The sequence below is a fragment of the Palaemon carinicauda genome, chromosome 5, assembly GCF_036898095.1.
Source record: "Palaemon carinicauda isolate YSFRI2023 chromosome 5, ASM3689809v2, whole genome shotgun sequence".
Lineage (NCBI taxonomy): Eukaryota > Metazoa > Arthropoda > Malacostraca > Decapoda > Palaemonidae > Palaemon > Palaemon carinicauda.
The window spans coordinates 137,273,642-137,300,044 of record NC_090729.1 but is presented as its reverse complement, the minus strand read 5'-3'; the positions used below and the strand labels follow the sequence as shown (position 1 = coordinate 137,300,044).

Here is a 26,403-nt window from a genome sequence, read left to right as displayed (position 1 = left end):
GTTGAGAGTTAATGTGGGTAAGAGTAAGGCTATGAGATGTACGAGAAGGGAGGGTGGTGCGAGGTTGAATGTCATGTTGAATGGAGTGTTACTTGAGGAGGTGGATCAGTTTAAGTACTTGGGAGTCTGTTGTTGCAGCAAATGGTGGAGTGGAAGCAGATGTACCTCAGAGAGTGAATGAAGGATGCAAAGTGTTGGGGCCAGTTAAGGGAGTAGTAGAAAATAGAGGGTTGGGCATGGATGTAAAGAGAGTTCTGTATGAGAAAGTGATTGTACCAACTGTGATGTATGGATCGGAGTTGTGGGGAATGAAAGTGACAGAGAGACAGAAATTGAATGTGTTTGAGATGAAATGTCTAAGGAGTATGACTGATGTATCTCGAGTAGATAAGGTTAGGAACAAAGTAGTGAGGGTGAGGATGGGTGTAAGAAATGAGTTAGCAGCTAGAGTGGATATGAATGTGTTGAGGTGGTTTGGCCATGTTGAGAGAATGGAAAATGGCTGTCTGCTAAAGAAGGTGATGAATGCAAGAGTTGATGGGAGAAGTACAAGAGGAAGGCCAATTTTTGGGTGGATGGATGGAGTGAAGGAAGCTCTGGGTGATCGGAGGATAGTTGTGAGAGAGGCAAGAGAGCGTGCTAGAAATAGAAATGAATGGGGAGCGATTGTGACGCAGTTCCGGTAGGCTCTGCTGCTTCCTCCGGTGCCTTGGAAGACCGCGGAGGCAGCAGCAGTAGAGGATTCAGCATTATGAAGCTTCATCTGTTGTGGATAATGTGGGAGGGTGGGCTGTGGCACCCCTAGCAGTACCAGCCGAACTCGGTTGAGTCCCTTGTGAGGCTGGGAGGAATGTAGAGAGGAGAGGTCCCCTTTTCTGTTTCATTTGTTTGATGTCGGCAACCCCCCAAAATTGGGGGAAGTGCCTTGGTATATGTATGTATGTAAGTTACAACCATAGTTGGAGAAGCAGGATGCTATTAGCCAGGGGCTCCAACAGGGAAAATAGCCCAATGAGAAAAGGAAACAAGGAAAAAATAAGTTTTAAGAAGGGTAACAACAGTAATATAAATATCTCCTATATAAACTATAAAAACTTCAACAAAACAAGAGGAAGATAAACAAAACAGAACCCGAGTGTACCCTCAAGTAGGAGAACTCTAACCCAAGACAATGGAAGACCATGTTAGAGAGACTATGGCACTACCCGAGACTAGAGAACAATGTTTTGATTTTGGAGTGTCTTTCTCCTAGAAGAGCTGCTTACCATAACTAAAGAGTCTCTTCTACCCATAACAAGAGGAAAGTGGCCACTGAACAATTACAGTGCAGTAGTTAACCCTTTGGTGAAGAAGAATTGATTGATAATCCCATTGTTGTGGCAAGCGAACTGAAACGGACACAACTGCGAATTTGAAAAGGCTTGTGCTGTCAGATTTGACCCGAATTATAATGACCTTTGCTCTCTAGTAATTATTGATCGGAATCATTCTTGATGGATTGATGATGTTTATGGCCACGACGAGGGTCGGATACTGATGATTGCTTTGACTGCTCAATGATGTAGACTGCAGTGTCCCCATTGGTATTTATTTATGTATTAATGTTAAGTGTAGTTGTCGTATTTTTCGAATGTATTAGGATTAAGAAATATAGCTTCATGGTTATGTTTTGTTTTTATTTCCCCTCTATCCATGAGTGTAGTCGGTGATAACGTGAGGGAAAATTTTATATTGTTGAGAATATTATATGTTAAGAGTGATTAAAGGGTGTGGGGTTTGTTGTTGAGACATCCTGCCACACTAGCTGTAGAAGCAGAATGATAATAGCCCCAAAATTTAAGAAATAACTGTAAGAGAAGTGATAAAGAAAAACAAAAAACAAGCCAACTTGGAAATCAAACTAGTATGGGCGTGTGCAACAGTAAAAAGTATTTGATTTCAGTTTAAATAGAAGACAGGACTTAGTAATAGCTATAATTTGTAGGTCTGTGAGGATCTGGATGCCAAAGTTTTTCAAAATGATGAAAAATATAATATCAGCCCAGTGAGCTTAATAAACAATATTGCCAGAAATGACTACAAAGATCTGAAATAATAAATTCATTATAACTAATGTTTTTCTCCATTTTATGATGGGATTCAGGTACTGAATAGAAAGCAGGAACAATATCTAATAGACAGAATTTTAATAATAAAATTACTGGTGTCATGTTGCGTCTCTCTCGAAGCTGGTTAAATGTCGGCGTCTACCCTTTGGCTGAAAATCTATTTTCTTTCCTTGTAATCACCATACCCCTTTAGTGTTGGGATCATATGACTGTATGGCAACACTGCTGCGTGGGTAGATCATAATTCTCACTCTCAGTCTCGTAAGGGTGCGACTCTATCCCATTAAAACAATGGTATTTTTGGGGTCATCAAATTTAATATAGTTTTATTTTTTTTTTTAACCGAGTTTTCACCATTTGAAAGATAGTTTGCTTACATCAAAAATTTTATAGAGTAGATTTTACTTGGCAATATTGGCGATAATTGTAAAGATTGCCATTTTTCATACATAAATTTTTATAATTTTCAAAGCCTATAAGTTTTTAAATCATAGAATTTCCTATCCTTTCTTATATGGTGGTAAATATTGGTCAATAAACTAAAGAGTATAAATTTTTTCTCTGAAAATTTCAAGCTTTGAATTATGACGGCAAGGTTCTTTTTTTTTCTTCTTTTTTTTTTTTTTTTAGTCCGTTGAACACCAACCATTGAGGTGCGTCGACACGGTCGAACAGTGTCCGTCGAACACAATCGTTACCAGTTAACATTGTGAAAGAAGTGCTAATGACATCAATAACAAGCCCCAAGTGTTGTGTCGGACAGTGCCTGTGTTCGTAGAGTCCGAGTTTCAGACATACTCCGGAGGCAGAGTGGCACTATGGACGAAGTTCTACTTGTTAACCGGATTAATTTTAACTTTTAGAAGATTAGGTATCACCTTCCCTGTAAACATGACTAGTTGTAATCCAGTTACGGAGGAAAACTGACTTTGAGATAGAAGAGAGGCTCAGTTGCTAATCAAACGGTACTGGTAGAGCCCATGCTTATAAAACATCAAAGCAAATGTTTACAAAGACAGAAATAAACGTGTAGCAGCAATAAATAACATAACGTCAGAACTTCCGAGAAGTGGAGTGTCTGTAACAGGTTTACGAGTCGAAAAGAATATGGAATCCATAATGGGTCATTACAAGGAAGAGCTACGCAAATTGGAGAATAAAAAAGTCGGAAGTTGGTACAGAAGACATTTGCACAACCAAATTATGGCGTTTCGATATGCGAGTATAGCATACCAGAATCGGTTTCAATTATGGACACCGAAGTCTCATTTGCTCGAAGAAGTGTTTGCTTGTGAGGAAAATACGTAATCTCTCTCTCTCTCTCTCTCTCTCTCTCTCTCTCTCTACGAGAACAGGGAAATCAAATTTTTAACATTTTATCTTTATCACTGAAACAGTTTGGATTTAGTTAACAACACAATCCGAAGTATGGCCAGTCTCAAACATTAGTTATTTCTTGGCATAATATAGGCTATTCATTGCACGTTAATAACAATAACATCCTCAGTTCACTGAAAGGTTATTTCATGTCAGGTAAATGTGATTCTGTAATGCCTCCAGACGTGCTTCTGGAAAAATGCTTCCTCTCATACATGTGTCCTGCTTAGTTATAAAAGGTTTTAAGTTCTCGATGAAATGTATGAAGCGTTTGGGCCCATCAGTACATAGTTTTTAAAGTCTGATTCATATTCAGTTTGAGATTCCTTTAAAATGGATGTCTTCTCTTTTCACTCCGTCTTTGCAACTAGTCCTTGTAAGTACCATTCCATTGTTCTCAAAAGAGCAGGAATAATCATGCTGCATTAATTTAATTTATTGGATTGTGCTTTTATTTTATGGTGTACTATGGTTATGATGCGCCATACTTGAAGCTGATAACTACTACTTGATTCTCTAGTACAGATTATAACACTGACATAGATAACAGAGATGCCAGCGGACATCAGCTTCAGACATTTCTTCCGGTCTTTGTCTGGTAAAAAGAGTAGAAATCTCGGTAGTCAACTTCATCTGGTACCACTGTTTGTTACCATATCAACTTCCCTCATTTCATCGCTTATGACATCATTCTCTTTCAATTTAGATATGATAACAGTGTTTGTCCGACAGACACTGTTCGACCGTGTGGACGCACCCAAGATTGAGAGAATACAAGGTCTACTCAACAGCTAACTAGTAATGAGGTCTTTTGCTCAGTGACGTCACTAGAAGTGCCTGGCCGAGGGTTCGTAAAAATTCCGGCCTCAGTCCAGGTGTGGCTGGAGTCGGGAACGTGTCTCCGTTTTCTTTTAGAGTATTTATGTGTAACTAAAATAATTATGCCGTCCCATTGTGCAGTGTCCGGATGCAGAAAAAACATATGTGAAAGGGTCTAAAATAACTTACCATAGATTTCCAAAGGATGAATATATGAGAAATAAGTGCATTATGTTTTGCAAAAAACAGAAAGATTTAATCCAGTCAATTCTTACATATGCAGTCGGCACTTTGAAGCAAATGGAGAAAATTGTTTAATTGTTACCACGGAGACAAATCCTTAAAGGATAAGGTAAACTCCACATCCAAAGTGTGCACAGAAATATGCAAATATGTGAACCTACCAAATGATGTTATAAAGTTTTTTGTTAAATGCAGACTGTATTTTCGGTTGCGAGTTTTAAACAGGAACTTATCAAACTCGCCGAGAAAAGTAAAAAATAAATTATGTAAATTGGTTAAGTGAAATAAAATCTGAAATGACTTTTGCATTTTATTCGATTCGAACCTTGGTATGCAATTTAAGTTCCAAAATAATTTTAGCATTAAAGTTTTTTCTTGATAATCTATAATGTTTATTCTTCAATTAGTAATATAGTAAGATATAGGGGTATTCAGTAGCTGTAACAAGTGTACACAGAAATGAGAGTTGGCCAGTGGCATGTTATTCTTCAGCAGGTAATCCTCATATCATTGATAATTCATGCCATATCCCTCAAGTTTGACAAATTGTTTTCTTCATAGACATAGATAATTGTTTGGGGTAAATGGATTCATAGATTTGGATACTTGTTTGCCCTCTACACAAAGATTAACCTTTAAATTTCTTTATTAAATATGTCAAAAATGAACGACAAGAATATATTTCCAAATTGGACCCCCATTTTAACGGTTGCAGAACATGACATAGGTAAGTCTCCCAGAAACTCTGTGGTACCTGTACGTTTCCTCTATTACCTAACGTATTCACTCACGTTTTCACCATTCTCTGTATTGGACCCACTTACGATGACGTCGCAACATGCGCGTGAGTAGACCTTGTATTCTCTCGATCTTGGACGCACCTTTACCAATCAACAATGCGAAGCAGAAAGAAGAGCTGGTGACGTCAATAACGAGTACCAAGGGGGTGTAAATTCAGTGCCCATGTTCGTACCTCCGGAGGGACACGATGGACGGAGTTATACTTATTTACCAGATGTAATTTAGCTGTTGGTTAATTAAGTTTCACTTGCCCTGTAAACATGACTGTCTGTAATTCTTTTATGGAAGGAAGCTGCCTTTGGGATCCGATAGAAGAGAGGCAAAGTTGCTAATCGAATGGTACTCGAAGGACCCAGGCTTATGAAACTAAAGCAGATGTTTCCAGACAAATAAACGTTTAGCAGCAATTTATAAAAATAACCCCAGAACGTCAGAGAAGTTAATTTTCTGTTACTGGTTTGAAAGTCAAAGAAGAAAATTCAATCCAATCGGGGTCAATGAGAGAGAGAGAGAGAGAGAGAGAGAGAGAGAGAGAGAGAGAGAGAGAGAGAGAGAGAGAGAGAGAGAGAGAGAAAGAAAGCTACGCAAATTGGAGAAATGAAAAAAGTTGCGGGCTGGTACAGAGGACATTTGCATCCCCAACTTCCATATGGCAATGATACAAGATGACTGAATGTTTCAATTTTGAGCATCCAAGTCTCTCATATGCCTGAAGAAGTGTTTGATCATGAGGGAAGTAAGAAACTCTGTGTGTGTGTTTGTGTATATATATATATATATATATATATATATATAAATATATATATATATATATATATATATATATATATAAATCTATATATATATATATATATATATAAATCTATATATATATATATATATATATATATATATATATATACAAATATATATATATATATATATATATATATATATATATATTTAAATATATATATATATATATATATATATATATATATATATTTAAATATATATATATATATATATATATATATATATATATATTCTCCAGACATGTTTCTGGAAAAATGCTTCCCCTCATACATGTATGCTCCTTATAAAAGGTTTAACAAAGAAACTGTTATGATAGTTCAGTCCCTGGTAACGATAAAGAGGAAAATATAGTCAAGAGAAATTCATTGTGATTAAGAGACAATCGAGCAGGGAAACTGGCAAAGCTGGGCGTAATAATTAGCGTCCGGCTTAATGAAGAATAAATTAACAATAAGAGAAAGGAAGTGGAAGTTGTAAGCCTTGTGCGTTCATTGTGCAGTGAAAATCAAAACAATGGAGAATTACATAGGAGAGGTGAGACTCTTAATCTGATGGTGAGAATTGGTGATGTTAGTGTTCTAGGATTATTAGATTCTAGGGCTAACTGTAGCTTAATATCAGACAGATGGTACAATAGATTCCTGAAACCTAAAAATATGAATCTCTTCAGTGATAGTAATTACATATACGACATAGCTGGAAATGAATTGAGCATTTTAGGATATGTCGTTGTAAAAATAAATGTTAATGGCATTTGTGTAGAGAAATGTGTACTTTACGGTAAATAGGATCAAGGAGTGAGGGGTCTAGGAATTAATACTAAACAAGATTGCATGTTAGGTATGAATATTTTAACGTCTTTATTCAAGGAATGGGGACTATCCATTTATTTGAAGGTGGAATCGACTGCGGTGGTCAAAAGAGAAAAAATTAAAAGTTAGATTGTTGCATGCGAAGGGTAGCTCAAAATCTCAAAGTTTAGGCAGACGATGAGCAATTGGGTTATGCAATTTTTGTACCTACACAAAATAGGAAAATCCCTGGTCGAAGTAGAAAGGGTATCGAAGTATATATTGATAAACTGAAGAATGTTCCTAGGGAGAATATTTTGTTAGAAGACATTATAAGTGAAAATAAATTGACGATTTACAGCCAGGTGTACATATAGTTCCTAGTTTTACAGCCATTGAATGGGTTGAAATAAGAGGCAAATGGGTGGATTGCAGAAGCAATCTTAGCCGTAGTAGAAAACAAAAAGACATGTTCAGATAAAAAGATATTAACAAAAAGAGAATTAAGGGATTTTAGGAAAGCTTTAGGAATACAGGTTTATGAAAACATAAATGAAGAGACATTATGTACAGTGGAAGAGCTTATTCATAGGTATAGAGACTGTTTTGAGCTTCATGAAGAGGACTTGGGTACAGCAAAGGGATGGGAACATGAAATACAACTAACAAATGAAACGCCAATTGAACTACCATACAGGCGAATTGCCTCTGCATTATTACCAGAGGCCAAAGAACTGTTAGAGGATCTGACAAGAAGAGGAGTTTTCGAGGAAAGTAAAAGCCCTTATGCTGCTCCAATAGTTTTGGTAAAAAAGAAAGGAGGGGGACTTAGGTTGACTATTGATTACCGGAGGTTGAATAAGATAACTGTCAAGGACGCTTTACCTCTACCGAGAATATCTGAAAGTCTGGACGTATTAGAGAAAGGTAATTCTTTTCTACTTTTGACTTGGCACAAGGTTATCATCAGGTCCTATTGAAAAAAGAAGACAGGCATAAGACAGCATTTTCTGTCCCTTGGTGTCATTTCCAGTACAGAAGGTGTCCAATGGGACTCATAAATAGCCCTGCTACTTTTCAGAGGTGCATGGAAAACATTTTGGGAGATTTTCTTTATGATTTTTTACTTATCTATCTGGATGATCTTATCATTTTTACAAAGTCAATCGAAGAACAATTAGAAAAAAATGAATTATTATTAAAAAGATTAAGGAATTTTGGTCTGAAGTTAAAGCCGAATAAATGTCATTTTCTTAAGACTAGTGTCAGATGTTTAGATTTTGTAATCGGTATTGATCCAGACACAGAAAAAGTAAGGGCTGTAGAAGAGTGGAAACGACCAGAGACTAAAAGAGGTTAGAGGTTTTTCAGGGTTCTGTAGTTTCTATAGGCGTTTTATAAAAAAAAAAAAAAACTCAAATTGCTAAACCCCTCAACACACTGTTAGAAGGAAAAATAAAAAAAATTCAAACAAGAAACTTGTGGATAAATGGCAGGAGAAAGAAGGACAGGCATTTTTGACATTAAAACAATCACTTATAAATGCTCCCATTTGGCAAGGGATTGAATTTGGTAAAAACTTTACTTTAGAAATTGATGTAAATACATCCAGTAATGCAGTCGATCCTTAAAGAGGTATGAAAGAATTATGTGGTCCTCATTGGACAATGGCTGAGAAATTCAAGATGTGTCTGATTGGAAGTAGGTGCAGTGTTTTTACAGATAATGGGCAGCTTTCCCTATCAGAGCATTGAGGCTTGTAGCATTTTGCTTTTCAAAATATGAATACAGTTTTGCTAATAAGAATTTTTATGAGTTTGGTTCTCTTCTGTGTCATTTTGGTAAGCCTAAAGAACTGCATCAAGAGAAGATGAAGAATGTGGTTTTCTTGGTCGGCACGTGCATCAAATTGTAAATTACCCTTAAACACCAACTTATTTTCTGAGAAGACATACCTTGGGAATGTTCAACTTTATATATAATGTTATTTTTATAATGTTAGTTGACCATGAACTAATAGCATTATCTCATCAATTCTATGTGAATGGAAGCTACCTGTTGCTCAGTTTACTGGTGAATAATTTTGGGAATGCCAGTCAATCAAAATTATATCAAATTGTATGCATGTCTATTAGGTCAAGTAGTTATGGAATCAGTCATGTTTAATCCCCCTGCCCAACTTTTCTAATATGCTTTTAGCTTCTAGTATTTAACTATGTGTAGTGCACAGTCCATGGTAGGCATTGGCAAATCATATTTTAAATCTGAATAAAGTTTTTTACCGTGTGTGATCGTACTCTTGGCTTCCAGATTCAAGTAAATTTTTCGGCTTTGCTTTTTAGAGATTTGGGTCTAGATGGTCAGAGTGCAAAAGTGCCATTGTATTACCTGTGCTGTTTGCATAGTAGTCACATAGCTCATCTTCCTAGCCTCTATTTGACTTCAACTTGGCAAAGCTCAAAAACATTGGATGTTTTGCTAGGGATTTTCATCCTAGTTTAATATGGAGGCCTTTCAGTAATGTTTTAGCTATCAAGTAGTGGTGATGCTATGATTGCCAAATGCTTAATTGAAATAAAGAGGTTTGTGATTGTGAAACAAACATTCTATTTTTACCGCATTATATTACTTAGAAAATACAGGGGCTTTTAAAAATTCCTTTACTTGGATACTGATTTGTAACTATATCTTGAAAAGCTTGTAGTATTATTCAGTGAAGTTACATAGAAAACTGTATATCGTATATATTTTGAAGTAATTGGATAGTTATTTTACACTTCCAACAAATGTGGCCAAAATATTTCATAATCTTGCCTTATTTAAATCTTTATTTATGAGGAAATGTTACTTAGTAGCAAATTCAACAGAGTTTTCTTTTAATTATTTTCTCTTTCGTTATGTAACAGGACAATGGCCATGGCAGCCACTAAAGGTTGTACTAGGATCCTGGGTTCGAGCTCAGAATTATGCTTCAGATATCATTGAGGTATGGAACATCAGCAATAGTTTGTAAGAAGGATAAGTACATTTATTATCTTACTTTTAAATTGATTAAATTCATAGAGTGCAAATTCATTCAACGGGACCAAAAATTTTAAATGTTTCTGAATTATAATTATGAGAGTTATGCATTTTTGAAATCCAGATGCAGCTCAAATGTGGCATGTAAATTTCAGGGTTGCTCACGTTGGACTTATAAATTAGACCGAGTGTTATGTTAAGTGATTATATTTTTACTTTTATTTCAGAAAAGAAAACTGGCATGTCTCCCAGATCTTTGTATTCTTTAAGATTATTTAACCTCTTTAGACAAAGATAAAACTATTTCAGACGAGCTTCGGTGTTTGTGAATTTTGTTAAGTGAGGGAACAAGTGTACTCCACTGTTGTTGGAGCAGTATCTGATGTGCAAAAACGATGTAATTACTTCTACACTGTATTTGTGTCCAATTTTGCACATGAATTGAATTGATAATGTTGTTGTTGAAATAGCCTTCAGAACTCAACAAAAGGGCACGTCAAGTAAAGGGAACCAAGAATCCACACATAGTCATTAATAAAACCCAAAGTATTATTAAAACTCACCGCTTGTTTAGGGTATCGATACCTCCTTCTAAGAGGAACAAAATGGGTGTTAAGTCCGTACCCTTCTTCCCCTTCCCCCTCACCATGTTGGTCATTTTGAACTTGTTAGTAGTTTAAACACTGGCGTAAGCCTCTTGAATAGGTGCGGGAGTTTAAGAACCCCCTCCTCAATGACACTAGCTCCACAATCCCCTCCCTCCTTCCCCCACCTTGGCAGACCTCTTCTCTGCACAACTACTTTAATTGGGTCACACCATTCCCCCCTCTGAGGTAATTCTCACGGGAACCTTATTTGCCATACCACACAGTGAATGCTATTTCTCATGAATATGCTCCTATCACTTCTAGGGAGCCTTCACGAGACAATGGTTGGACTTTGGGGTATTGTTATAACAGATGATCCAGCTGCATTGCCACATAATTCATCACTCCTATAAAAGAAATTAGTGACGGCCTTTCCATAGAGGTCTTGGTAGGGTGAATGCTTTCTCACTATCATCAAGATTGGGAATTCCTTCAACACGGTCCTAGGGTCCTTTTGTGTTAAATGAAGGGCATTAAATTCCTATGTCCTCAAATCCTCCAGTGTCCAAGGAACCCCTTCCATTTCCAACTTAAAAATTAAAGACCTGGTTTAATGTTGTTACTATTCTTACAATATTTTATTTTAATTGTTTATTACTTCTCTTGTAGTTGGTTTATTTCCTTGTTTCCTTTCCTCACTTGGCCATTTTTCTCTGTTGGAGGCCTTGGACTTATAACGTCCTGCTTTTCCAACTAGGGTTGTCACTTGCATAGTAGTGATAATAATAAAAAATATCTAACCAATTCAGCCGCAGCTCATGTTTTGGAATTAGAGATTGAAAACTAGAGGTTAATGTAATAGAGGAGGATTTAGATCCCCACCATGGTATTTTAACTGGTTGCCCCTTGTACCCATGATGTCAAGATGGGTGGAGACCACTTTTGGATTTGACAGTAATAAGTTTTATAAACATTTCAGAACTCAACAAAAGGGCACGTCAAGTAAAGGAAACCAAGAATCCACACATAGTTCTTAATAAAGCCCAAAGTATTATTAAAACTCACCACTTGATTAGGGTATCGGTATGGGGATGTTCATTTCTATATGTGTATGTGCGCATGCACCTCCTTCAAAGAGGAACTAAAGGGGTGTTAAGTTCGTTCCCTTCTTCCCCTTCCCCCTCACCATGTTGGTTATTTTGGACTTTTTTGTAGAGGAGAAGATTGAGAGGGAGACAGAGAATTAGATGGTGAGATAATGTGAAGGGTGATATGAAAAGACGTTTTGGTGTAAGAGGAGGCCTTTGATTGGGCAACCAACATCTTAATGTAGGATAACTGTGGGAAAGAAGAAATAATTAAATGTACACTGAACGAGAGAATGACACAAGACAGTGGAAGGCTAATTCAACCCCGAAGAATATTAGCTGGATTTATGAGGATAATTATAGTAACCATCAATAAAAAAAAAATATATTGGATTTATTTATTAGAAGAAGGCAATTACAATAACTGCCCATTTCATTGAGCGAAGGTTGAAGTAGGCTTTGGGATATCATTTGTAGAAGAAAGAAGGTGTAAGGAATAAGTCAAGTGATACATTGTATGTGTTGGAGAACCCAATGTCAAACTATAAATATCTTGTGATATTATCTCAGTAAGTGATATCTTGACTAGCCTATTACCTGCAAATAAATAAAAGATATTTCTTAGTTGGGAACAGTGCCAACATTCAAAGAGGATTAGGACCTGTGTGGTGAATTTCACCCATATGATAATGTGTTGACCAGAGGGGCATTATGGCTATTTATTTTACCAGGACACTCAAGGTAAAAGTAGCTTAAGAATGGAGAGTGGTCTCTCAGATGCTATAATATTTGTGCTACCAACATGATGTGGTGAATGCAAAATTCAAACCCAACACCCTTGAATCTTACTGAAAAATAGTTCCACAGCGCAAGCTTTCAACTTATTTTATCTGCAACTAAACTCTCAGACAGAAGGATATTGAAAACTAAACATGGTCCTTAAATCTATTTGTTCCGATACTAGATACAATACTTACGCTCTTTCTAGAGGAGTATTATTTCAGAGATAGCTTAAACCAGCTGGTAGCGTATTTGTGAGGTGTAACTACCCTCCGCTATTTAGCGGCAGGGGCTGGGGGTTAGTGTGGGTAGACCAATCATCCCGCTCATACAAGCACTAGTAAACAAAGATCACTTTTTATTTCGGCTCTGTAGAGTAAAAACGTATTCTTTCTCTCCATTCAAAACCTTTTAACTGGTTTACGATTAAAAACGTGACCTAAGAGATTAAAAAGTTTTTTTTTTTTTTCAGGTGGTGACCTCGGACTTTCCTTTAGTGTGAATACTTTTACTTCTCTTAGCAAAGCAACCTCACCCACCTCCAATCCAAGGGAAGTCTCTACCATCGCAGCTTGCAGCAACTCCTGCTTCAATTTGGCGCTTTCGGGTCTCCCCACTAAGGAGTGGTTCTGAGAGTGTTACAGTTTACTGCAGCACTCTGCCTCTGTTAACGTACGTTTTTGCAGCTTTGGGGTAGGAACAAGAGCAGTGGCAGACTGGTTCCCTTTGGGGGTTTTCCAGTCAGGGTGATCCCCTCGCGGTGAACCCAGAAACGAGCTTCGGCTATGTTTCACTGGCAGCACTTGATGTCGACCTTCAACTTGAGTTCAGCTTGTTGACGGGAAGAGTTAACCTTCACCAGGTGTTGGGCAACTTTCCCTTCCGATGGAGAGTTACTCCCACTATCCACTGTTCAGCAATCTTTCTGCTTGCAAGAATTGCCAAGACTGGCAACAGAGGCTGGTCACCTCTCCCATGTGTGGGAAAGACTGCTTTCGCCTGTATGGTTTCCTCTTTGGGGAATTCCTCCGGATGGAATTGAATTCGTCCATGCCCCACCCTTATTCTTCAAAGCAAAGACCTTTGGATTGTGGCGACTAAGGAATTAGGTGAATGCTTGCAGTTGCTACTCATCGCTGCTGTACCCTCAGAGTACAAAACAAGTCTCGTTTGCAACTTTTCTTTGGGGACTTTGCCACAGATGTTGATAACTGCTGACCGCTTGCAGCCGCTGCCAGTCCCATCTACGAGACATTAACTCTTTGGGGATATTGCTGACATCGTGCCTTTGGGCACAACAAAGCTTTTGGAGCTTTGTGATGTCAGGTTCTTTGGGATCTGTGCCTCGTGGTTTCCACCTGTTATGAGGGAGAAACTACTTGTAGGGTATAAATTTTCGAGGTTATTTCCAACATCAGGCCTCATTGTGCATAACAGTTTAAGCGCTATGTGAGGCAAAGCCCTTTGGGACTTCCGCCTCATGGTTTCAACCTCCTAAAAGGGAGAAACGGCTGGTCTTCAGATTCAGCACCAGCATTTTCGTTCCATTCTGAGGGTATGACATAAGGCTGCTCACCAGCTCCCCTTGTGCGGTAGGATGAGCATGAGTACTGAGCAAAGACCTTAGTTTTGCAGGGAATCATGCACAGTGTTGCACATCCATCCACTGACCACTAGCCAGGTGGGTTGGCGAGCTCTTCTGCCTAACAAAGGTCTGCGAGCAGCCCAGGTTGCTCGCCTTAGTACCCATTCGAGTTTGTGAGACCCTAATCGCCAGCTTGCAAGTGCACACTACTTCGGTAGTGCACAGAGCTTCAGCTTACTGTTGCCACAAGTGCACACACTCACTCACATTACCTGTATCCATCATTACAGGTAAGAGTCAATTCTCTCTTCGCCAGTGTTTGTCAGCGTTCACTGTCACCCGATAGGGTTCACTAACATTCGCTAATGCTCGCCACTGCTCGCTAACGTTCACTAGCGCATGCTGGCCAGCTTGCCGGCGTTCGCTGGCAATCCTGAACAAACCTGCCCAATGTTTGCGTTCTTTGTATTCAGGGCTGACACACCCTTACATGTAAGACTACATTTCTTCAGGGAAAACTCTCTTCCCTGAGAATGTTTACACAACTATAGGCGTTTGCTAACAACCCATGAACGCTGAATCAAACTCCTTTGGTTGCACATGGTTGCTCGCCAAGATGAAACCGCAGGGTTTATGCAGCAAATACGGTTTACTGCTGATCACTTGTGGCAGCTGCATGCCACAACGAGTTCTTGTTAGACGCCGAGTTTTGGGAAGCGTAAATCTTTGGGGTTACTTTCTCGGGTTTGTTTCCCCACAGAATGGAGAGCTCGCACAACGGACTTGAGAGACATATCTAGCAAGGTTGATTTTTGCAAGCCTCTAGTCCCAAGGGGATAGTGTCAGTTTCTGCTTACATCTACGAACAATAGCAATTAAGTATTTACTAGAGGACTCCATAAGGCAGGGCAGGCAAATATTTAATACCAACATAAGTGTGATAGCTACGCTAGCGGCATTTAATTTTTGCACGCCCACACTTGCTCAGGAACATGTTAATGATGCTACAGCTAGTCAACAATCAATTTCTTTTGGCAATAATGGGATTTGTTGCTCATACATTATTCCTGCAAACAGGCTCAGGCTCTTTTGAACACTTACCGAAGGCAAAGAAATTACGCATGCGCAACCGCTTAAGGGCAAGACATCTGTTCGACCGACAAGGATTATGTACCATCATACAATTAAAACTCCATTCTAATAGATCATTAGTTTTGATGGCTATATACGGGAAGTCAGGTTATGCCTTATCCTCCTACCTTCCTGTAACCAGACATAGGTGGGCTACCCTCAAGTAAACTCTGCCTTCTTTTTAGGTAGTTCCTTCCTAACTTTCAGAACAGCCGTCTTAGCTTTTAAAATACTTAAACTCTGAGACTCTGCATAAGTGAATTTGTTCCCGGTGAGGAAACATTTGAAACTTATGCCAGTTTTGCAGATCAAAAACGAAGTAATACAAATGTCCCGGACGCAACGAATCATTCGGGATGCGCCCGTATGTTTCTCCCGCCTCCTCGGTCTGTGTTTCTGGTTTGTAGATGGACTTATGGATACATTACCTGTCCAATAGATTGAAGATATATCTCAATCCTTCCTTTCGGAAGTACTTGCCTGTGATCGGTCATTAGCAACTGGTCTCTTGCCTGACGGCAATTACTAAGGAGATTCCCTGTAATCCCATCTTCCTCTGGAGAGTACTGGCTACCCTGGTATTACCAATCTGTAAGCATTTTTACACGGCCAACTCTCACTGAATTCAAGGCAGTTGGAGGACAGGATTTCCCCCTACAACATAGCAGTTGAGTAGCACGTCTTGACATCAATCAACTTGAGATGTTTACTTGCTAGGTAATCTCTTGGCCCCTTGGGATTAACCGATGAGACTTGACCTTTTGCCTGAGAGTCAAGATTTCTTGACCTTTTGCCTGAGAGTCAAGATTTCTTGACCTTTTGCCTGAGAGTCAAGATTTCTTTTTCCACCCAGTGGAACTTACCAACCCTTCGTGTGGGGGTGGGGGGAGGGGGACCAACAGTCACAATCCCTGGGAAGTTTCAGCTACTGCGCTGGGTAATTGGCTGACCAGGTAACCCAGAACCCATCCGATTTTCTGATATATCAGAGGGGAAAATTTTCTCCTTGCGGATAAGTTGCTGGTACAACTAGTGTCCCTCAGCCTTAATAGCCTTTCCCGAGTGAATGCCTACCGACCTCTAACGAGGTGGGTGAACGAGCTGCGTGTACTTACTTCAAGGGCTGCTTTTCTGGTCTTATAGAGCATGGGAACCTTCCTCTCTGCAGGACCACAGTTATTTTATCATGTTCCTACCAAGTCATTCAACATTACACACTTCATATTTGTCATTTATTGTCAAATCCACACTATCAAAGCACTTAGAGAACAAGAAAGTCTACAGTTTCTTCATGCAAGCCTTAATATCCTCAGTCTTTTGGTGGTCTAGTGGGAGATTATTGTATAGTATCAGGGCTGCATATATGAAAGTTCCAGAGCCTACAGTAGACATACTGTATATCTACATTCTAATGATTTGAAATCATCTGTATCTGTTCCTGTGTGAACACAGTTTGTTGGCTGCACAATATGTAGTAAGTCTCTTAGATATTTTGGGTGTCCAGCTCTAACTTGATTGGTTATTGTACATATTTTAAACTCAATTCTTGCTGTAATAGACAGTCAGTATAAATCACTTAATGTAGGAGTGATCTATTCTCGGAGTGGGACACCTTTTATCAGTCTTGCTTTTCAGTTTATTATGTTTTGTAATTTCTTAAGTTGCACTTGTTGGTAAATTGTAGTAGATGGAGTTACAGTTTATCACATGTTTCTCTACAGAATGGTCATCCAGGTACTTCTTTGTAAAAGCAATGTTCCTAAGATGACAACCAGCAGTTTTTACTACATTATTTATTTATGCATTGAAAGACAAGTTACAGTCAAGTGATATGCCTAGATCACAAACTTTGATATCGGCCAGAGTTCTTATTTATGTTAATTGAATATGACCCAAGTTTCTTATGCTGATTTTCTTTTCAACCACCACAAACTTGGTTTTATTTTCATTTTGTTTTAGTTATTTGAGTGTCATCCATTCCCTAACACTGGGAAGAGTTTGGTTTAGAGTTTCAGTATTGTCATCTTTATCATTTATGGAGAAGCAAAATTGAGTATCATCTTCAAATAGTTAGAACTTTCACTCCAAGCCTTTGTAGTATTTTCGACAGACCAGTAGTATATATACAGAATAATATTGGGCCCAGTGCACTCCCCTGAGGTAACCCTCTGTTTAAAGGTTATTTGATGAATAAGAGTTTCCAATTTGCGCACACTAAGTTCTGTCAACCAAGTAGTCTTTTAGGTATTCAAAAGCTTGATCTTCAATACCAATGGACTATAGATCATTTAGTAGCAGTTCATGCACAACTGTATCAGAAGAAGCACTAAGATCGAGCAATATTAAAATACCACATGGGCTTGTATCCATCATTTGCAGCATATGATTTACAGCGGAATAGGTAGCTGTCTCCGTAGAGTCTAATTTTCTGTAAGCAGACTGGTTGTCTGGCGAAGCTACTATTTCTTCTAAGTGACTAATTACTTGTTCAAGAATTACATATTTTACCAATTTTGAAATAAAAGATAGATTCGAAATAGGTCTATACAAGCTTAATTCTTGATAATCTGGAGGAATTTTCAGAACCGGTGTAACCGTAGCAATTTTCTCAGATTTTAGAAACTTACACTCATAGATGATTGTATTTGCTATTCTCGTAACTATATCAGCTAGACTAGAAACGTTTCTTTCTCCAGGTACTTCAGATAATGGTATTGGATCGATTTCACAGTTGGTTTTCTTTGCTCTCTTGATAATCCGGGTGACATCTTGTGTTATATTATTGAGTCTCATTAATTTTATCTGTGTATCTGGTGTACCACTAATCCGATGTCGAGTATTTGTAAATTACCTCATTATATTTTATATTTTGTTTTTAAAGAAGACTAGAAAATATTTTGCTAGTTCCTGGTAACCTTATTTTATTTACATTTCCCATCATACCATTTAGGAGACAATATAACTTACTTATGTCTGTTTCTCCTTTGTGTGCTTCTCTTCCACATTTATATCAGATACAATGATATTAATTCCATCACTTAAAACTTTGTCGTGTATTGCTCTCTTGGACGATTCCTCCCATCAAGACTCACGTATGCAAGAATCATTATCTAGATTAAAGGCGAGTTCTATCTTGCAAGTGCGCCCAAGGAGACAGATGCACACAGGTGAACTACACCTTACCTGGGCGAGCTGAGAAACATACGTGCATAAATGCCCCTTATCAGCTCCCATCTCTCTAATGGTCTCATTGCAGACAGTTTACTTTGCGAGATGGACGGCAGGTTCCTTTGTATGGAAGGTAACATTTCCTTCACAGGCCAATCTCTCGATCAGACATGTGGATGGCGCCCACTTCCTTGAAGAAGTCAAACACAAGGAAGGGGACGAGGTGACATCCTCTCGTGCCCTCCCTTTTCCTTGGCACGCCATCAAAGCCAAGGAAATGGGCTCATGGGGTTCAAGCGGGAACAGTCTCACTCTCAAGAGACACTCCGTGGTTCCTGGACCCTGTCCAGGCAGTGAAGCAGGCGGTCTCATGATCAACCGATCATCACCTGACAGTTCCAACCTTGACCCACCAAACACCTCGGTACCATTAGGTTTGGAGAAAGAGATAGACCTGATTGGAGGTTGATAGGCACCAACTGGCTCAGGGGAGGAGACCTTCTCTCTCTTCCCCCAGATTTATTGCTCTTCAAGAAAAGGAGGGGGCAGGGCTCACCTGTCACACGTCACAGCATCTAGGCTTTGGTCAGAATTGCAGCAACAGTTCAACATAAACCGCCTGTAATGAGGACAGCCTTTTTCACCCTCTAACAATTCCATCAGCTCATTCCAGGCACTCCGTAGTACTGATGAGCGACAGCACTATAGGTACTTTTCATGGCACCTGTGCCAATTAGCTATGGAATCCTTAGAAGGATCTTCCTGTGTACTGCTCGCCAATCTCATAAGATGCCTTTCAACATGAGTGGGACAGGACAGAAGTCTGCCCGTCCCCCTCCTTCGGCATAATAAGGAGGCTTCTTAACAAAGTCAGGGCATCGCAAGATCCCTCGAAGACCCTAATAGCTCACTTGTAACAGCATGCAGAATGATTCCTAGGCCTTCTGCATTTTCTCACAGAAGCACCAAGAGGATTTCCTACACTTACCAATCTACTCAGACAATCACATGGAGCCTTCCATCTCTTCCTCTTCATGCCGAGAGGTTATCCAACAACCCCTCGCAAGGAAAAGTTTTCCAGACTGAGGACAAAAGAATGGCAGGACACCTTCGGGGAAATATCTGCTTAGTAGACCAGGCAAAGTGGACCGTCCTTTGGGGTTGGGGTATTAGACGGTGATTACTCCCCTCAGGTCATTATACCGATAATAGCGGAGCTCCTGTTGTTTTTCAGAGAGGAAAACTTTGTTTGGTATTAGCAATGAAAGGCTATCACTCAGTTTTGAGCCTCATTTTAAACTGCATGGAGTCATCATTCCCTCCTCAATGGAATGGTCTCTCCTTTTACGAAACTCTGAGCGTACCTGCCTTAAGTCGAGACCTCCTGGGAAAGTAGTGGAATACTGTCTTCGTCAGCATCAAATCGTGACTTGACCCAGAACACGGTCTTTCTCCTAGCTCTGTTCTCTTTAAAAAGAGTCAACGAGCCTCATGGTCAGTCTTATGATATCACCCATTCAAGGGAATGCGGGCAAGTCACACTCAGATTCGTCCCAGAGTCACAGCCAAGACTCAATACCCAGCTGGAGCGGATCCTAGAGTCAGGTTTTTCAAAACTGAGACTCTCCGTTCTGTAATAAATGACCCAGACCTACTGTTATACAGTGCTCTGCACTGTGAAGGCAAGGAGGAAATGCTTAAAAAGAACCTCCAGAGGCCACCATCAATTTAGCAGGATCTTAGTGAGTACGTTGAGGACCAGAGGAAGATTATAAAGAACTCAATATCTTCCGGGATAGACAGGAAAGAGAGAGAGCTATCCCCGTGCTCATGAAGCCAGGAATGTCATTACATTCCTGGAGTTCAAAAGAATTTCTCTGAGACGCAGTTGTTACAAGCGGGCGTGCAGAAACGGCAAACAGTTGCCACCGCCCACTACCTGTAAGACATGACCCACAGGCACCTGGATATATTTACCTTACGTCCTGTGGCAGTTGCACAAAACGTGGTCAGTAACACCTCAGCTTCCATGTAGGACAAGTGGCAGTTGGTTGAGGGCAGATGTTACCTCCGAGTAAGCCTAGAATGAATGTGTGAGTGACTGACCACTTCCTATTTTATACTCCCTTCTCTAGGGGCTCAGCACTTGAGGAACTCTGCAAGGTGTCCTCCTCTGACTACAGGTGGATATCATCCTCTTTGTGCAACCTGATATACTGTATATACACATATATATAAATAAATTATATATATACATACACACATATATATATATATATATATATATATATATATATATATATATATATGTATATGTATGTATTTATGTGTAATTAACTCAAAATATATTATTGCCATATTAAACACACTGCATAATAGAATGTTGTTGACATGAGTAACACAAGCTTTGTTTTGATAATGAACAATGATATTCTTAATGTGAATGTTGGAACCGTTTTGCCATCACCAATTTTCATCTCGCAGTGTTGTTTTAGATACAGCATAACATAGGTCATCTTGATTTTATGAAAAGTAAACATGAAAAGGTCACTTCACTTATGCATGTCGAAAGAAAAGGCTTGAGAATTTTAAGCTTTATCCATAAATGATTCACTGTTAGGGAATCAAAGTCAGTATTTGCACTGTCAGATGTGATATGATCAATAAATTCCTTTTGATATCTTTCAGAAACATTTAAAATTTTTGCATCAAACCGGTTGTTTTAAGTAAGGTATGGGGTAATATAAGCTTCTCTGATGAGTATTGGCCAAAATTCTCTTTTAAGGTCTCCAAAATGTTGGATCAATAAACTATGAAATCTTGTTGAATGGAACATCAGTGCCATTTTCTTCAACAAATGCATTTAATGTAGGAAACATGTACAAACTTCTCTTTTTCATCCTTTACACCCATAGATGCAACTTTATTTGGTAGGCATTTAGTTTTTTTTATGTTTTAGTTGTTGTTACTATGAGTCTGCAAAAAGGATATTCATCCTTAAAATCTCCATTATTTATGTAACGCTCATAAACTAATAACTTGGAAAGATTACCTATATCTGTTGGTTCATCAACTTGTAATGTGAATAGATCAAGTGAAGATGTCTTTATTTTACCATTAACTTCAGAAAGAATATCACCAGACATATTTGTGATTATCCTCTGTCCAGTATCATTAGAAAGCTGTATACATTACTCTCCAAAGATTTCACTGCCTTAGCTTCGATCATGTGATGAACGATGTGTTTTGTGCAATGAAAAAACAATTCCTCACTAATAACATTCGTTTTTTATTTTTTATAGCAATTCTCAGAAACACGAAGTAGGAACCCTGTAAACAGATTTATTTTGTCCTTAGGAAGTTCCACCACTTTCCAGACGAGATTTTTTTTCAGATGGACAGACTTAATCTTATAAAACTCTTAAATTTTGGATGTTTCTATTCCAAATGATGTCTTAACCTATTCGACTCCATTGATTCTTCTGATAGAACATCATTGCACATTACAACTTCATTTGGTAGACATTGTTTTTTTTTTTTTTGGGGGGGGGGCAAAATTAAGAATGGGGGAATTTTCTCCATGAAGTGAAATATTAAGGAAAATCAAATTGTGAGGAAGTCTACCAAGTATTATATTATACCAAAGAAATGTGCTAGTTTTGTCCTTCGTTGCTGAGATAAGAATTCTCTCATCTCAGTATTCAAATAAAAAGATCTCTGCAATATGTTTCCTTTTGAGAGCCACCAAACCTTAGTGTGCAATAGAAGAACTTCATGTTTTGAATACCTTTCTTTGGACAGTTTAGCAAACGAGCAGTTGTTCGGTGCATTTCACTTTATAAAGTTAACTGCTTTAACAATTGCATAAGTTTTTAAATCTTTTGGCAAAATTTTTTAAGCTAATACTTGACGATGTATCATGCAATAAACTCCAGCAGCTTGTGGAGAAACATTGTTTACCATCTGTTGAAACCCAGATCTACAACCTAGCTTAGAAGGGGAACCATCAGTACATATGCCACCAACATTATCCCACTGAAATATATCAATGCTGTAGTTGTTGTTACTAATAGTCTGCAAAAACGATATTCATCCTTGAAATCTCCATTATTTATGTATCCCTAATAAACTAATAACTTGGAAAGATTACCTATATCACTTTCACGACGATATTTTTTTTTTCTTAGATGCATAAACTTAATCTTAAAAAACTCTTAAACTTTGGATGTTTCGATTCCAAATGACGTCTTAACCTATTCGGATTCATTGATTCTTCTGAGAGCACATCACTGCACATTGCACATTGATATTTTTCTTTTCCTGCTGATGGCTTCAAACTGTTGGAACCTAGATATATGTCTACTTTAGGCTCAAGAGCCTTTAAATATGCGGCCCCGAGACTATATAATAAGCTCCCATGAAACATTCGAATGATTGAAGACATTAAGGCTTTGAAGAGGAAACTGAAGACTTTCTTATTTAATGAATCTTTTGACAGTGACGATTTAACAGTAAATGAACAATATATGATATGATGAAATGTTGAATACTCTGAACGAACAAGGTAAAACGACAGCGGAGGTCCTGTAGAGAGTGGGGATCCCCTGCTGTATGGGTCTGGAAAAGCAGCCATCAAAGTAAGTAAAGAGATAATGCAAATAAAACCCAAGTTAATATAGTCCTCCTCATACTTCCCCCTTCTCTTGTTGTTTGTCATTGCCATTTTTGCAACCTCGTATTGTAAAATCAAGAGAAATTTTCTGGTTAATTGAGAGCCTTACCTTACCTTATTGCCTTAGTCTATGTTTGTGTTCCCCCAGGTCCCTCAGTGTGAGGCACCTCGTATATCCACGAGAGAGTTGCTAATGCATCTTCCGGTTATTTTGCATCTTCCAGTCTTGGATGGACTGGGATGCATCTTAGGTATTTATCGAGCTTATTCTTAAACACATATACTGTCACTCCTGATATGTTTCTTAGATGAGCTGGCAGTGCGTTAAATAGTCGCTACATTATCGATGCTGGTGCGTAGTGGATTAATGTCCTGTGCGCCTTCCTTAGTTTTCCTGGTATATTTTTTGGCACTATTAATCTACCTCGGCTTGCTCTTTCTGATATTTTTAGCTCCATGATGTTTTCAGTAATTCCTTCGATTTGCTTCCATGCTTGTATTATCATGTAGCATTCTCTTTTCCTTTCCAGACTGTATAGTTTTAAAAATTGTAGTCTTTCCCAGTAGTCAAGGTCCTTAACTTCTTCTATTCTAGCAGTATAGGACCTTTGTACACTCTATTTGTACAATATCCTTTTGGTAGTGTGGGTACCATATCACATTGCAGTACTCAAGTGTACTACGTACCTAAGTTTTGTAAAGCATAATCATGTGTTCAGCTTTTCTTGTTTTAAAGTGTCTGAATATCATTCCCATTTTTGCTTTATATTTAGCCAACATTGTTGCTATTTGGTCGTTGCATAACATACTCCTGTTTAACATTACACCAAGGTGTTTAATTGCTTCCTTATTTGTGATTGTCTCGTTATTAGGTCCCCTGTATGCACATACCATTCCTTCTCTGTTTCCATAGTTTAAATTTACCGGAGTTAAATACCATCCTATTTATCTCCGCCCATTCATATATTTTGTTGGATCTCTTTGTAGGGAGTTCCTATCTTCATCACAAGTAATGTCTCTACTTATTCTTGTGTCATCGGCGAAACTTCTCTCTACAGAGTTTTTAACATCACAGTCTATGTCTGAGATCATAATAACAAACAGCAGCGCAGCTAATACCGTACCTTGTGGCACGCCAGATATTACCTGATCTTCATCTGATTTCTCGTCATTTGCAATCACTATCTGTTTTCTGTTTTGCAGAAATTCTTTTACCCATTTTCCTATCTTTCCCACAATATTATGCTTTCTCATTTTTTTCTCTAATATATTATGGTCTACCTTGTCAAAGGCTTTTGCAAAATCTAGATAGATCACATCTGTGTCTTTTTCATTTATCATATTTTTGTATATGTTTTCATAGTGCGCTATCAGTTGGGTTTGTGTACTTTTTCCGGGCACAAAACCGTGTTGACCTATATTAAATAAATTATTTTTAACCAAATATTTAATTATTTTCTTTTTTATTACCCTTTCATACACTTTCATAATATGTGATGTTAGACTAACTGGTCTATAATTGCTTGCCTCTAGTGTTGATCCACTTTTAAAAATAGGGGTTATATAAACTAATTTATGTTTAATATATATCTCGCTCATATCTACACTTGGTCTTAGCAGTATTGCAAGGGGCTTTGCGATAGTGTGTGCAGTTTTATTTTTTTTTTAACAAAATCGCTGGAACTCCATCTGGTCCGGCCGCCGATCCATTTTTAATTTCGCTTATAGCCTGCACAATATCTGCTTCATTAATATCTATATCTGTTAGATATTCAACATTTTCTTCTCTCATTTCTGTTTCATTATTCTCATTCGCAATTCTTGGTGTGAACTCACTCTTATATTTTTCTGCTAATATGTTGCATATTTCCTTTTTTTTTTATTCGTTAACCGTCCTTCAATTCTTAGAGGGCATATTTCTAATCTCCCTTTATTCATCTTTTTTGCATAGGAGTAAAGTACTTTGGTTTTTTTTTTATATTTTTAAGTGTCCTTTCTTCTAAGTCCCTTTTTTCATTTTCTTTCGATTGTATAATCTTTTGTTCTGCATTTTTTATCTTACTTTTTATTTCCATCATTTTCCATACATTTTTCTTTTGCAAGATTTTTCTTCCACTTTCTAATTTTCTGAAATAAGATCCTTCTGTCTCTTGGTATGCATGTCTGATGGTTATTTTTTTTTTCGGTACATATTTTTCAACAATTTTCTCCAGTATCTGGTACAGTATGTCTGTATATATCTGTATATTATCACTTACGAATACATTTTTCCATTCTTTGTTCAATTCTTAATTTATTTCTGACCATTTTATATTCTTACTATAAGAATTATATTTTCCAAATCCTACCCATCCCCATCATTTTGTTCTTTGAGAGAGAGAGAGAGAGAGAGAGAGAGAGAGAGAGAGAGAGAGAGAGAGAGAGAGAGAAATTAAAATCAGTAAAGTAAGACTTGTTAACGACAACTATGATCATAGCAGTGAAAATTATACGAAAAAAATAATTATAAACATAAACATGTTTCTGTATACGTGTGTCTTTCTTTATGTATGTAGAGTACATACTCACATTCATGCTTATTCACTTACACACTTTTATCCCTTTCTATTTGGTTTTCACGGAATTTGATACTATTATTTTTTATCTGCCGTTTGAGAATTCACCAACAAATTATCATTTTCTACTTATATTTATGCATATCTTACTGCAACTTAGGTTTGTAAACATCAATATTTTCGGCGTGCATGACTTTATACTGAGATTTCTAATTTACAGTTAAAATATCGTTAACGTTAAAGGAATATCATTGTCTTGAACGTAATTGATAGATAATTCAAACATAAAAAGTTTTCTGTTACAAGCACACAAACACATATAAAAAAAAGACAAATAATAAAATTCACAACAATGCTCCTTACCTATAACTTTCCAAGTACAAATTCAATGTTAGTTTAAGCTGACTGGTAGCAGAACGACATACCAGATGCAAACTCTTAAACTGACACAAATGATCAGAGAGGCATATATAGCAAACAGTATATCCAAAACACTATGGATGGGACCAGGTATAAATACAGATTTGTCAGATATACGAGTAAATTTTTTTTAAATCCTTCATATTAAACCTCCTCGGTATAAATTGTTATGAGAAAGGCAAACAGACAGCAATGTACAAAGTAGACAGTACATGTGATCGGTCCAATTAATCATAGTATTAAAAAAGGTGCGAAGCAGGGAAACAATTAATTTGAGTATGGTCATTCTATCCTTTCTTTTTTAGATTTATATATACCGCCTCAGATCAGAATAGGGAAAGGTTTTGGGAAAGCTTACCGGATCCTCTTAATCTACTAATATCAGCCAAGTCCCCCTAATATTATAATCATGTCTTCACGACCCCAAGAAAATTGCTTGCCTACCCCAATTGGGGTTGTGAC

At 37.9% G+C, this 26,403-nt stretch overlaps 1 protein-coding gene across 1 annotated transcript in view; it reads left to right on the top strand.

Moving 5' to 3' along the window:
• Positions 1–26,403, top strand: part of LOC137641162 (lysosomal acid glucosylceramidase-like) — a 358,339-nt gene that overhangs the window by 299,053 nt on the left and 32,883 nt on the right. The window contains exon 9 of the mRNA XM_068373603.1: positions 9,841–9,920. Coding sequence (XP_068229704.1) covers positions 9,841–9,920 — 80 coding nt within the window. The remainder of the gene's footprint in view (positions 1–9,840; positions 9,921–26,403) is intronic.